The sequence below is a fragment of the Lissotriton helveticus genome, chromosome 8 (assembly GCF_964261635.1).
Source record: "Lissotriton helveticus chromosome 8, aLisHel1.1, whole genome shotgun sequence".
Lineage (NCBI taxonomy): Eukaryota > Metazoa > Chordata > Amphibia > Caudata > Salamandridae > Lissotriton > Lissotriton helveticus.
This window is the reverse complement of record NC_136069.1, coordinates 230,602,277-230,617,510: the sequence shown is the minus strand read 5'-3', so window position 1 is coordinate 230,617,510 and position 15,234 is coordinate 230,602,277. Positions and strand designations below refer to the sequence as shown.

The 15,234-nt window shown below is 50.5% G+C and overlaps 1 protein-coding gene across 1 annotated transcript in view; it reads left to right on the top strand.

Annotated features, from left to right (window-relative positions):
* SESN3 (sestrin 3) overlaps positions 1-15,234 on the top strand; it is a 318,970-nt gene that overhangs the window by 224,810 nt on the left and 78,926 nt on the right. The window contains exon 5 of the mRNA XM_078656979.1: positions 12,923-13,159. Coding sequence (XP_078513105.1) covers positions 12,923-13,159 — 237 coding nt within the window. The remainder of the gene's footprint in view (positions 1-12,922; positions 13,160-15,234) is intronic.

The window sequence follows — 15,234 nt, the reverse complement described above, 5'->3', positions numbered from 1 at the left end:
GGGCCGGTTGGCGTTGAACAACATCACAAGTGCAAATTACTATGGCCCCAATGTGGATGACCCGCACGTCATGTCCATACTCTGGGCTAGGATACAGGCTATTGGTTCCACATACGTGATTTCGGGAGGGGATTTCAATACTATAATGGACCCGCAAGTAGACAGATCCCATGCCACAGCGCTACATTACACGGCATCGCGCAAATTGCTAGCGGATTTGGTCACCTCTAATTATCTCCTAGACACATGGCGCCATAGACACTCGACACAAAAGGAGGGAACACATTACTCAGCGGTATACTCCACGTGGGCTAGACTAGACTATATATTTGTTTCCTTGGGAATGGCACATTGGGTAGAAAAGGTCACACACTTGGCACGCACATATTCGGACCACTCGCCAGTCAACTGGAAATGTGGCCTCCACAGGAGCAGGCACCGTATGTATGCCCGTTGGCGGCTAAACCCATCTCACTTACTAGATATGGTCTTCAAGACGGATTCCGTACAGGAAATACGAGAGTTCTTCGTACGAAAAGTTGACTCTGTCCTGAGCCTCACCACGGTCTGGGAAACATTCAAAGTCATGGTAAGAGGGTGGTGCATAGCAAAGGGAGGAGAAGTATTAAAAGCTATTAGGGGGGAACTTACCCAGTTGGAGAAGGACATTAAGGGATTGGAGAGTACCCTAGCGCGTGGGGACGAGGTGGGGCACACTAGTGCAGCTTTGCGGGCCAAACTGTTGGAGTACGCGGAAGCAGCCAATCGAGAATGTAAGTTCCGGGGAAATACCATGTGGCAAGGGTGTATGGAGAAGGCGATCGCACGGGGAGCGTTCTGGCGACTCTTAGGCCACTAAAGTTCTCAAACCACATAGCGAAGGTGCAGGATTCTAACGGGACAATACATAGAAACCTCCCGGAACAATTGCAAACATTTGAGGAATTTTATAAGGCTCTTATAGTGGGCAGTGGCAGTGTCCCTACCGCTTTTTAACTGCGCTACCGGCGTAACTGTGAGCAAGACTGATACGCTGCTACAGCGCTGTGATCACTTTTAATTCATTTTTAAAACTTACTGAGCACTGGTGTGGAGCAGAGCGGGTCGCTGTATCCGCGCTGCTTATATCGCGCTATTGCAGGAATTATACCCTAGGACTGGCCGCATTCCATAGTCTGTTCTGCTGAGGCACCCGGAAGCAGACAGACAGCCACAAGAACCTATTAGAAGGCGCTGGACTCGCCCTTCCCTCCCGCCTCGTTCTGACGCCGGTGGTTAGCGCCGTTTGTGCAGAGGGCGTGGAGGGTCCGAGCCAGCTGCTTCCTGGAGTCCACCTGCAGCGCTCTAGTTGTTGGGACGCTGGGGGGGATATAAGGCACCAGAATCTGCAGTTTCTCGTGGTAAGTGGGCAGTGGCAGTGTCCCTACCGCTTTTTAACTGCGCTACCGGCGTAACTGTGAGCAAGACTGATACGCTGCTACAGCGCTGTGATCACTTTTAATTCATTTTTAAAACTTACTGAGCACTGGTGTGGAGCAGAGCGGGTCGCTGTATCCGCGCTGCTTATATCGCGCTATTGCCGGAATTATACCCTAGGACTGGCCGCATTCCATAGTCTGTTCTGCTGAGGCACCCGGAAGCAGACAGACAGCCACAAGAACCTATCAGAAGGCGCTGGACTCGCCCTTCCCTCCCGCCTCGTTCTGACGCCGGTGGTTAGCGCCGTTTGTGCAGAGGGCGTGGAGGGTCCGAGCCAGCTGCTTCCTGGAGTCCACCTGCAGCGCTCTAGTTGTTGGGACGCTGGGGGGGATATAAGGCGGATGTGTTGTAGGCAGCGCAGCGGACGAGCGCAGCGGGCGCGACGAAGGCGCACCGGAGTTGCGCCTGAGTTAAGCCCGTCTGCGCCCGGCCGATTGCGGCCCAGGGCCAGAACCCCTGGCCCTCCTGCAGCACATATTCGCTGGAGTCGAGAGGATCTTCTTCTCCTCCGCCATGACCATCTGGGACCTTGCTTACAAAGCATGGAGGCAGGCAACAGCGTGGGCTGCAACCACTGCAGTTTCACCTTCTGCACAGGGGAAACTAAAATCAGTGCTCGACACCCCCTGATGTGTGGCCTGCTGAACGTACGCTCTTTACGGAAGCACTGCCTTGATATCCATGACCTCCTTGCCGGGAAGCAATGGGACCTACTTTTCCTTACGGAAACTTGGTTGGATCTGGATTCCATGCCAGAAATCATCGAAGCCATCCCAGAGGGTTATTGTCTGCAAAGACTAGACAGAATAAGAGGGAGAGGGGGGGCATAGCCATAGTGGCTAAACAGGAATATCAATGTCAGCTGGTGCGTACGAACATTGAGGGTAGTGAAGCGGGTGCCTTTTCTATCATGATAAATGGCAATTCCACCTTAAAAGGCCTTTTGATTTATCGCCCGCCTGGCCCTCCCACAGCCTTTATTGAGAAACTAGTGGAGGACGTCACTGAAGCTGCATTAAGCACGGATAAATATCTAGTCCTGGGTGATCTAAACTTACATTTAGACACCCCGACGGACAAGGCAGCAAATGATCTCTGTCTTACAATGGCTAGCTTGCAGTTCGAACAGAAGGTACAACACCCTACCCATAATTTGGGTCACCTTCTTGATCCAGTTTTCGCAAACTGGAATCGAGTGGAAGCTCAGACCCCAGTCCCCATCCCATGGTCGGATCACCATCTCATTCCATTCACCATTGGGAGTCAGGAACCTGCTCCGATCGATCCTCCTGCTGACAAACACCCTAGGCGGAGATGGGCAGCTTTCTCCCAAACTCTATTTAATCAGGCATTAATTGCGAAAGGTCATCCCGGTGGTGTGGGCGTGGAAGATATTAATTCCAACCTTGACCGACGTATTACGGAGGCCCTGGACCTGGTGGCTCCACTTGGTGCGGCCAAAATGGGGGGTCGGGCTCAAAGATCTGCTCCCTGGTTCAATGAGGACATGCGGGTGGCTAAAGCAGCGTGCAAAAGGGCCGAAAGGCAATGGAGGATTGCCTATTCCACCTCCGCCAAAGCAGAGTACATAGACTGTAGGCGTAGCTATCATAAGTTGCTACGAAAGGGCAAATCAGTGTACTTCTGCACTAAGATTGAAGAAGCCGAACATTCCACCAAAGAACTCTTCTCAATCTACAAATCTATTGCTGTAGGGAAGCCTGCTGTGTGGCCCACGAAGCTCTGCACTACGGAGGGTTGCGACCGTATTGCAGAGTTTTTTGCTAATAAGGTCATCAACATTTACAATTCCTTTCCTCAGCGGGCTAATAACTGTCTCCCACGTGGGGAGGGTGCTAAAAATAAAGGAGAACGACAGCTCATCTCCATTACCACCCCGCCTACAGATGATCTTATCCGTATCTGTGGGTCAATAAAATCCGGCTCCCCAAGAGACTCGACGACTCCCAGTCGACTCAAGGGCAGTCTGCAAGTACTTGAACCCTATGTCCGCCATCTACTTGACTCCTCCTTTCAGTCCCAGAGTGTCCCCAAAGCTTGGAAGCAAGCAATTGTACTTCCCCTGCAAAAAAAAGCCAATGTGAATTTTGAGAAATTTGACAACCTCCGCCCCATCTCCCTCCTGCCGTACATGGCTAAAGTAGCGGAAAAAATAGCCAACGTGCAACTCATGCAGTTTGTGGAGGAGGCCTCGCTACTCCACAACTCGCAATTTGGCTTCCGTCCCCGTCATTCGACGGAATCGGCACTCCTTGTGGCGGTTGAAGCACTTCGGCAGGGTGTGGATGAGGGCCAAACCATGGCCTTGATCTTGCTCGATCTAAGCGCAGCATTCGACACTGTAGCACATGCCACCTTGCTACAGTGTCTGAATGAAGGTGGTGTCACTGGCGCTGCGCTTGGCTGGATCAAGTCCTTCCTGTCTGACAGGTGCTTCCGGGTCAGGCTGGGTGAATGCTATTCGAGGGAGATTGAGTTGGGCCAGGGCGTGCCTCAGGGTTCGTCCCTGAGCCCAACCCTATTCAATATCTACGTCTCCCCCCTAGCGGCCATCGTGGAGGAACACGGCCTTCGCCTAGTGTCCTACGCCGACGACACGCAGTTGGTCGTCTCCCTATCGCGTGCCCCCGGTCTTGAAGCGGACATCTTCAGGAACTGCATGCAAGACCTTGCAGCCTGGATGTCCGCAAACTGTTTAATGCTGAACGGTAGCAAGACCGAGGTGTTAGTGGTGGGGGGCGAACCGTCTGCGTGGTCGTCGGCGTGGTGGCCTCCCTGCTTGGGGGAGGTCCCCATTCCTTGCCTAGAGGCCAGGAACCTTGGCGTGTGGCTGGATAAAGATCTTGCCTTTGGCCCCCAGGTAAGCCGGGTGACGGGGACGTGTTTCGGTGTCCTAAGAGCTTTAAGGAAAGTCTTAGACCTGCTTCCTATTTCTGCTCAAGGACCCTGGTGCACGCCCTGGTCACCTCGCGCCTTGACTATGGGAATCTGCTGTATCTGGGGGCCACGGGCAAGGTCATGGGTCGCCTCCAGGTGCTACAAAATGCCGCAGCGCGGCTTGTGCTCAGGCTCCCCAGGAGGTCGCCATCCAAACCCGCCCTTCAGGCTCTCCATTGGCTTCCTATGGAGAAGAGGGTTGAGTTCAAGGCCCTCTCAACATGCCATCGCATTCTGAGTGGCAAAGCTCCTGTACCACTTCAGAGTCTGGTAACCCAATATGAGCCCACTCGCAACCTACGGTCCTCTCAGACTGGGCTACTAAGAGTACCCAGAGTAAGGAAGGCACGAATGGGAGGGAGATCTTTCAGACATCTAGCCCCCAGATGCTGGAATGTCTTACCAACAGAACTGCGTCTTGAACCATCGGAAATCGTATTCAGGAAAAAGCTTAAAACTCACCTTTTTAGCAGGTAGCCTTAGAGGGAGGGGGAGACAGCAACCACTCACTTATCAAAGCGCGGGGACACGCCAGTGGGGTCACCAGGCGCTCTACAAATGCCCTATAATAATAATAATATACACTACACATAGAGGGCAGCCACTTGAACTTCAGCAATACTTCGAAGACACGGCCCTGGCTTGGCTGGGGAAAACTCAGCAGAAATTCCTGAGCTTAGATATAGAATTAGATGAAATTACAGAGGCTATCATGCAAATACAATCAGGGCAATGGCCGGGATCAGACGGCCTCCCCATTGAATTCTATAAAACAGTGGTTCCAATATGTGCACCGCGGCACCCCAGTGCGCCATTAAAACTAGTCAGGGGCGCTGTGCGCACCAATCACACAGTTAGGGAACTACTGGTAGGTAAACACTCCCGTGATGTCGGATATCTCTAGCACTGAAAGAGTTACAGCTGTTGCTGTCACTGGGCGCACACACGAAAATTTCAGCAGCATCGAAACCTAGCCTCAGAAAATGCTGCGACTCTGCATCTATTAAACGTGGGGCTTTTTCTGCCTGGGTCCAGAAACTACTCCTACGCAGCCTCGTCTGTTTCGACGAGACAGATGCCATGGACACGAGGAATCCTAAAGTTGCAAATGCCTTTTTGAAATATTTTCTAACAAGCGGCTATCTCCACTTTTTCTTTTGAGTATGTTTATTTGTAGCAGCGTGCAGTGAAATAGGATAACTTAAGTAAAATATGAGGATGGTGTTCGCAGACTGGTAGAAACATAAAACATAGTAATGTTTGCTGCAGAAAGCAGATAGTTTTTCTTAATATGTCTTATTAATGAGGCATGATCTACTGAGGGTGTGTAATTGTTAAAGAGACATGAAACACTGACTTGTCATATTTTGTTATATAGATGTGCTCTCTACCATCCCTCCTGCCCAAGATGTACCCCATAATTTTTTACTTTTGAACGCCCTAGATTTTTTACCTCTATCAGTTAATGGCACCTACTGTAAAGACCTTAGCCCCTGTATGCTCATTTTAAAATAGTATTCATTTCTCATGCAATGTAACACTGGTAGCGTTGTCCTGCCCATATTAATAAACAGGACACCATAAATTGGCTGCATACTGCCACTATTATTGGCTTTTTATGGAGGGGGAGTGTGTATATTTTTCTTGCATTGCCTGACATTGTTTAAAACTTTATTTTTGTCAACCGTGACTTTTTAGCACGTGCCTTGGTGCGAACAAAGCAGCTGGGTCCATACAATGTCCCAAATATACTATTTATGATTTATATATTATATTTTGATTAGCACACACATTATATTCAATACTTGTCTAAATGCCACAGGTGAGTCTAGGATCTTCAGATTTTTCTTTTTGTGCCTTATGGAGTGGTGTTCCTCTACTCATGCTAATGACTGAGTACACATATTAGGTGTGTGCACAAATTAGGTCCCTGTGATCATTTTGGGCAATTTCCTGTGGTAAATAAAGTTGGAGGTACCACTCTACTATGGCTGCCGCTATCTGCCATATATGCATCTTAGAATTAGTTTAATGTTCACCACTGTATCCTGGGAATTACATAAAGTTACCATATCTATGATTTCTCCTGTCCTACTGACTTGGAGCAAAGAAGAGCATAGTAACTACCAACAAGAGAAAAAAGTGTCTTCTCCTCCAACATGCTAGGGGACATTTTTTAAAACAAAATTAGTGAAAAAATTCCATATGGATGTTCCAGTGCTAAATTGTATTGTTTCTGACTTAACTTTAACCAATTAAAGTTTTTTATTAAACAACTGTTATATTTTTATTTTGTTACATCTATGATTATAATAACTTCATCGGCCTAAGACAGCTCTTGCATCCCTTCAGTCGCCAAAAAAAGTAACATAATGGGGAGCCACGGCCAGCGACCAGTAGGTCAGGGGAGCCGTGGGTTGAAAAAGTTTGGGAACCACTCCTATAAGACCTATGTGGAACATCTGGAGCCTATTCTGAAGGTGGTTTTTTATGAGGCAAGGGAAGAGGGTACCCTCCCGAGAACCATGCGTGAAGCATAAATAATCTCCCTGCTCAAGCCACATAAACCCCCCCAATTCTGCGAGTCCTACCGCCCCCTCTCTTTAATCAATTGCGACATGAAGATATTAGCGAAAGTCCTCTCTAATCGGCTAAAATCTTCTAATGCAGAGGCTGGCCTTGCCGGACCAGTCGGGGTTCATCCCCAATCGAGCAACATCACGAAACCTCCGTACATTGCTGGCAGTGCTTCAAGACATAGATCCAAACAGCTTGGCGGAGGCGGTGTTCCTTGTTGCCACCAAGGCATTTGATTCGGTGGAGTGGGACTACCTAATAGGCACCCTGAAATATATAGGGGTCCCCCCGCCTTCCTGGGCTGGGTGGAACTTTTGTACACGCAGTCGATGGCCACGGTATTGTTAAATGGGGCCAGATCCAACAGTTTCACCATTACCAGGGGCACGAGGCAAGGTTGCCCCTTGTCCCCCAACTTGTTTGCCTTGGCAAAAGAACCCCTGGCTGCAAGCATTAGGCAACATCATAAGGAGAAAGCATTGGTATACCCCTCTAGACAACTCATATTATCACTCTATGCTGATGATTTGACCTTATATATCAAAAACCCTCGGGAAAATCTATACCCGGTGCTTCAGGAAATAACCAGATTCTGGGCTATCTCTGGCATACAGATCAACTAGGCCAAATCGGCGATATTCCCACTAACGGATTTGACTGAGCCGCATCTGCTAGATTACCCCTTAGCCTGGAAGAATGACGGTAATAAATACGTAGGAATAAATGTAACAAGGGATAAAGGGGAGTTGCTGAGAAGCAACTACGGCACCACAATGGACAGGGTGACTGACACAATCACTAGATGGCTTGCGTTGCCTCTTTCCATGGCAGGGCGCATATCACTTGTCAAAGTGGTCCTCCTGCCCAAATTCCTTTATTTATTTGTAAACATACTGTACCACCCTGGGAGGTTCTTTTTTAAAACGCTAGTGACACAAGTCACTCGCCTGATTTTGGGTGGACGGCAAGGGAGACTTAGCCTCTCCATGCTGATGCTGCCTTAATCACTAGGAGGATTCAAGTTCCCTAATTTTGAACACTACCATTACTGTGCACAAGCTCATTTTGCGGTGTTCTGGCTCCACCCCTCCCCCTTCATGCTCCATTTGGCAATAGAAGACGGACATATGAATCCAATCCCACCCTCAGCATACTTGTTTACACCTAGTGGGAACAGGCCACGTGATCCATCAACAGTGGACTGTACCATTTTAGCATGGAGAAGGATAACTACTATACTTGAAGCACCAATGATGTACCCCTTCAGATTGCCTCTGATCAACCACCCAGCGTTGCAGGTCACATCGGAAGGAATCTGCAAACGGATGTTAGAAAAGTTACAATATAAAGTATGGGGGGATCTGTATCTGGCAGGCCCGTTCCGAACTAGGGAATAATTCTTTGGCACACAAGACCCCTCCACTATGGAACTATTTATGTACACCAGATTGCGCCAGAGTGTGCGAGCCGTTACCCCAGCATACCCCCTAGTACTGCCGACACTTCCTCCTCTCCAAGCGTACCTGCAGCCGGGACCCCATAGACGCGTACTCACTCTTATACAAACACGTCCAGACTGCTCCCCAGGAAAGTGCCCCCGGGGCCAGATCGGAGTGGGGTAGCGACCTGGAGGCGCCCCTGACTGACGAGCAGTGGGAATTCAGTTGCTTGCAAACAGCAGCCCTCACAGCTAACAGTCGGCTGCGACTCATACATTATACGTTTATACACAGACTGTACTATACACCTGCAAACTTCATAAATTTAAGCTGAGGGACGACGATCGCTGCGCCAGATGTAGGAGGGAGGGGGCAGATTTTTACCATCTGGCGTGGCAGTGCACATAGGTACATGACTATTGGAAGCAAGCGTTTCAGGGTATGTCTAACATGATAAATGTACAGATACCACCAACCCCGCTCACAGCATTGCTGGGCTGTATCCAGGAGATCAATACACAGTATAAAAAGTTCTTGGCACTGAGCTTCCTTATCGGGAAGCGTAGGCTTGCATGTAAATGGGGGAGAGGGAGGGCCCCCAAGTTCAAGGACTGGGTGAAGGACTTGACAACATGGCAGGAAAAATCGCTGTGTTATGCCGCAGTGCTTCCGCTAAGATCACGACCTAAAGACATATGGGCCTCACTAAAGCAATATCTCCTTGCTCAGAGTGCACAAGAAGACGAGCCGAGGAGGACCACCAAGTGGAAGACTGGCAGAGGCTGAGTCTGCGAGAAACAGAACTAGAGGCAACAGAGCACTCTCCGACATGAGGCAGAATGACCTCTGCCGTGGGTGCTAATAGAGCAAGAACAAGGGACAATACACCCACAGACTAAATTATATTGAGTTGCCATAGTCCTTAAAGTATACTCTATAGACCAAACACCGACAGGGTTGGGCGGGGGTGGGGGGGACAGGGAGTTGAGGGATTTGGTGCTAATGTTTAAGATGATACTGCACCGTTGTGCAAAGTATACAATTGCTGGCAAGTATCGCTGTATTGATACAATAAAGAATTTTTTTTTTAAATTAAAAAAAAGTTGGGCGAGCTCCTCACAGAAGTGGAGTGCAGAGTTGGGCGAGCTCCTCACAGAAGTGGAGTGCATAGTTGGGCGAGCTCCTCACAGAAGTGGAGTGCAGAGTTGGGTGAGCACCCCCCAGAAGTGGAGTGCAGAGTTGGGGGAGCTCCTGAGTGCAGTTGGGTGAGCTCCGCACAGAGGTGGAGTGCAGAGTTGGGTGAGCTCCACGCAGAGGTGGAGTGCAGAGTTGGGTGAGCTCCGCACAGAGGTGGATTGCAGAGTTGGGTGAGAGAGTTGGGTGAGCTCCGCGCAGTGGTGGAGTACAAAGTTGGATGAGCTCCGCGCAGAGGTGGAGTGCAGGGTTGGGCGAGCTCCGCACAGAGGTGGAGTGCAGAGTTGGGTGAGCTCCGTGCAGAGGTGGAGTGCAGAGTTGGGTGAGCTCCACACAGCAGTGGAGTGCAGAGTTGGGTGAGCTCCGCACAGCAGTGTAGTGCAGAGTTGGGTGAGCTCCGCACAGCAGTGGAGTGCAGAGTTGGGTGAGCTCCGCACAGCAGTGGAGTGCAGAGTTGGGTGAGCTCCGCACAGCAGTGGAGTGCAGAGTTGGGTGAGCTCCGCACAGCAGTGGAGTGCAGAGTTGGGTGAGCTCCGCACAGCAGTGGAGTGCAGAGTTGGGTGAGCTCCGCATCGCAGTGGAGTGCAGAGTTGGGTGAGCTCCGCATCGCAGTGGAGTGCAGAGTTGGGTGAGCTCTGCACAGAGGTGGATTGCAGAGTTGGGTGAGAGAGTTGGGTGAGCTCCGCGCAGAGGTGGAGTGCAGAGTTGGATGAGCTCCGCACAGAGGTGGAGTGCAGGGTTGGGCGAGCTCCGCACAGAGGTGGAGTGCAGAGTTGGGTGAGCTCCTTGCAGAGGTGGAGTGCAGAGTTGGGTGAGCTCCTTGCAGAGGTGGAGTGCAGAGTTGGGTGAGCTCCTTGCAGAGGTGGAGTGCAGAGTTGGGTGAGCTTCTCGCAGAGGTGGAGTGCAGAGTTGGGTGAGCTCTGCACAGAGGTGGAGTGTAGAGTTGGGTGAGCTCTGCACAGCAGTGGAGTGCAGAGTTGGGTGAGCTCCTCGCAGAGTTGGGTGAGCTCCGCACCGCAGTGAAGTGCAGAGTTGGCTGAGCTCCGCACAGAGGTGGATGCAGAGTTGGGTGAGAGAGTTGGGTGAACTCCGCGCAGAGGTGGAGTGCAGAGTTGGATGAGCTCCGCACAGAGGTGGAGTGCAGGGTTGGGCGAGCTCCGCACAGAGGTGGAGTGCAGAGTTGGGTGATCTCCGTGCAGAGGTGGAGTGCAGAGTTGGGTGATCTCCGTGCAGAGGTGGAGTGCAGAGTTGGGTGAGCTCCTCGCAGAGTTGGAGTGCAGAGTTGGGTGAGCTCCTCGCAGAGGTGGAGTGCAGAGTTGGGTGAGCTCTGCACAGAGGTGGAGTGCAGAGTTCGGTGAGCTTCTCACAGCAGTGGAGTGCAGAGTTGGGTGTGCTCCTAACACAGGTGGAGTGTAGAGTTGGGTGAGCTCCGCACAGAGGTGGAGTGCAGGGTTGGGCGAGCTCCGCGCAGAGGTGGAGTGCAGAGTTGGGCAAGCTCTGCGTGGAGGTGAAGTGCAGAGTTGGACGGGCTCCGCGCAGAGGTGGAGTGCAGAGTTGGGCAAGCTCCGCGCAGAGGTGGAGTGCAGAGTTGGGTGAGCTCCGCGCAGAGGTGGAGTGCAGAGTTGGGCGAGCTCCGCGCAGAGGTGTAGTGCAGAGTTGGATGAGCTCCGCGCAGAGGTGGAATGCAGAGTTGGGTGAGCGCCGCGCAGTGGTGGAGTGCAGAGTTGGGTGAGCGCCGCGCAGTGGTGGAGTGCAGAGTTGGGTGAGCGCCACACAGAGGTGGAGTGCCGAGTTGGGTGAGCTCCGCGCAGAGGTGGAGTGCAGAGTTGGGTGAGCTCCGCACAGAGGTGGAGTGTCGAGTTGGGTGAGCTCCGCGCAGAGGTGGAGTGCAGAGTTGGGTGAGCTCCGCACAGAGGTGGAGTGCAGAGTTAAGCGAGCGCCGCACGGAGATGGAGTGCAGAGTTGGGCGACCTTCGCACAGAGGTGGAGTGCAGAGTTGGGTGAGCTCCTCACAGAGGTGGAGTGGAAGTTCATTGCAACACATTGGTCCAATAAGGAAGAAACTCTGTAGTCCTTTATCTGCTACAGCTATAATTTACTTTCTTTTAGTTCTTATCGTTTATTGATAGCTTAGCAAGGGGCTATTTAAAATTGGTTCAGATGTATTGTTTGACTCAGAGTTGGAATTACAGGGAAAGCAAGACGTTAAGTATTGGTCTTTTTGGATTCTCTGTGAAGGAACTGTAGTGATAATGATGAAGTAAGAGATGTCATGCGCATTATGAAACTGAGAAGATATGTTCCTGAAGCAAAAATCCAAACTCTAGTATAAACCAGAATCTGTGTTGATTATTGTATATGTTATTGTATATGGTCAATGAAAATGTAATAAAAAGGATATTATGAAAAGCCATAAGAATGTATGCTTATGATTTGTGTGGGGCTCGAACCTAGCCGAAAAGCAGAATAGCGAGCACTGTTACTTGTCGACAATCGGAGCTTGAATTTAGTTTGGGGGTGCAGGGAGGGGACGTTGACTGTTTACGGGGTTTGCGAGGTAGGTTGTAAGGAGGTGTCTTCGTCTCTTTCATAGACAGAAGACTGGCAGAAGGGTTCCAGATCCTGAATAGGTTTTTCTTTTTGCACTTCTTACTCCCCAGTCTGGTGTTCTGCCTGCTGATGTGCAGAGAGAACTCCAGAGGGGGTGAGTTGAGCTTGTCAGCCTAATAGGCAGATTTCCAAATTTCTAATCCAGAGGCTTGCAATAACAGCTAAACACATAGGGCGTCATTCCGATTAGTGTGCAAAGTTGCAAATTATGTACGAACTGTTCCGCGCCCGCTTTTCTACTTTCCAGTAGACTGTAAATGCCTCGCCTCATTTTTAGTGTGTTAATTTTCCTCCATGTTCTACCTGTCAGACATTGTACATGCATAAATCTGGGATATTACTGCTTGAAAAAAAATGTTCAAAAACTGTCAGTGAACATTATTCCTCATTAATTCCTGCAGAGGTTATACCTGAATACAAAACTGCATGCGCTGCTGTAGGCAAACAAGAATCCCATTGGGGTGGTTCTGAGCCCTTTGGATAGTCTACAGTCTGATTGAGGCCATTAGACTTGTTCAATCTGGCATTCTTCTCAGCAGCATGCAGGAATGTTCAAAGCCACAATTTCCATCTTCACGTGAGCTGCGTCAAAGCTTGCCCTGAACCTGTGAGGGCTCGAGGAGATGAAGTTCTTAATGTGTCTCTTCACTTGGATTGACTTTCAGAGTTTGGTCAAGACTGGGCAGAACAACTGGTCTCTGGCTGAGCTTGTGCATGCTGTGGTCCTGCTGGCTCATTACCATGCGTTGGCAAGCTTCGTGTTCGGAAGCGGCATAAATCCAGAGAGCGATCAGGACCCTCCCAATGGATTCAGACCAGAGCCAGTCAACAACTTCTGCGCCTGTGATCTTGCCAATGACAACACCATAATAAATGCAGCGCTCACAAGCAACAATTTTGGTGTAAGTGTAACTGAGTATATGTTTTTTTTTCTCAAGCTCAGTTTTTCTAAGAATCTAATATTTTCTCCAATTGCAGAATGTGTTTATTGGGTCATACAGGGAATTGGCAACTACCCTCACATTGTGCAATTGTGTAATGATCGGAGAGGCTGTGTGTTTCGTTTAAGGTTGTCCCAATGCAAGAAGCCAATCGCCACAAATGGCTTCTTGGTAGCTTATTCATTTTTTTACTAGCATAAAACTATGTGGCGGAAGTATTGGATTTTAGATTGTTTGAAAACACATTTTGAGTTACATTGCCAGGATTATCAAATTAATGACAGTGTATCCCATAGAGATGTGCATTTTACATAAACAGTCCACTTAAATAATTCACATTATGCATGTTAATTGTTAAAACTATTACAATGTTCCCAGGATTTACGTCTGCTCTCTGGTCAACTCAAACAACCTCCCTGTCTGTAGCAGGGTCCTGCGACCTACCTGTCTGTAGCAGGTTCCTTCCACCTCCCTGTCAGTGACAGATCCTACGACCTCCGTGTCTGTAGCAGGATGCTGCGACCTCCGTGTCTGTAGCAGGATCCTGCGACCTCCGTGTCTGTAGTAGGATCCTGCGACCTCCGTGTCTGTAGCAGGATCCTGCGACCTCCCTCCCTCCCTATAGAAGGGTCCTGCAACCACCCTGTCTGAAGCAGATTTTACGACCTCCCTGTCTGTAGCAGGGTCCTTCAACCTCCCTGTCTGTGGCAGGGTCCTGCGACCTCCGTGTCTGTGGCAGGGTCCTGCGACCTCCGTGTCTGTGGCAGGGTCCTGCGACCTCCGTGTCTGTGGCAGGTTCCTGCGACCTCAGTGTCTGTGGCAGGGTCCTGCGACCTCCGTGTCTGTGGCAGGGTCCTGCGACCTCCGTGTCTGTAGCAGGGTGCTGCGACTTCCCTGTCTGGAGCAGGATCCTGCGACCTCCGTGTCTGTAGTAGGATCCTGCGACCTCCGTGTCTGTAGTAGGATCCTGCGACCTCCGTGTCTGTAGCAGGATCCTGCGACCTCCGTGTCTGTAGCAGGGTGCTGCGACTTCCCTGTCTGGAGCAGGATCCTGCGATCTCCCGGTCTGTATAGAAGGAACTTGCGACCTCCCTGTCTGTAGCATGGCCCTCCCTGTCTGTAGCAGGGTCCTCCGTGTCTGTAGCAGGGTCCTGCAACCTCCCTGCCCGGAGCAGGATCCTGCGACCTCCCTGTCTGTAGCAGGATCCTGCGACCTCCCTGTCTGTAGCAGGATCCTGCGACCTCCCTGTCTGTAGCAGGAACCTGCGACCTCCCTGTCTGTAGCAGGAACCTGCGACCTCCCTGTCTGTAGCAGGAACCTGCGACCTCCCTGTCTGTAGCAGGAACCTGCGACCTCCCTGTCTGTAGCAGGAACCTGCGACCTCCCTGTCTGTAGCAGGAACCTGCGACCTCCATGTCTGTAGCAGGGTCCTGCGACCTCCATGTCTGTAGCAGAATCCTACGACCTCCATGTCTGGAGCAGAATCCTACGACCTCCCTGTCTGTAGCAGGAACCTACGACCTCCCTGTCTGTAGCAGGAACCTACGACCTCCCTGTCTGGAGAAGGAACCTACGACTTCCCTGTCTGTATAGCAGAATCCTAAGACCTCCCTGTCTGTAGCAGAATCCTACGACCTCCCTGTCTGTAGCAGGATAAATACATACTTGCCTATGTCACAATGGTTAAAACAGAAACTGCAGCTTCAGATAGTACACCCGAACTATAGAATACTGTGTCTAGTGATTAATGCTTACAAGGTAACTATATGACTGTTTGTAGAATTAATTATCCTACTCTAGGACCAGATAAACACTCATGTCACTGTCCTCCAGGGCAGGCACTAAACCTGAAAGCATTTATTTTCCTACAAAACACCTACTGTTGTCCCCCTCATACCCCCTGATACCTCCCTCTTCTGGCTTTGGACCTGCCTGTTCTTAAAGATTGTTAAGCACTGTGCTAGTTCCTGGCTTTACTGTGGCCAGTAGCCCATAGTGTCTTTTCTCTAGTAATGTATCTGCAGTATCCACAGCA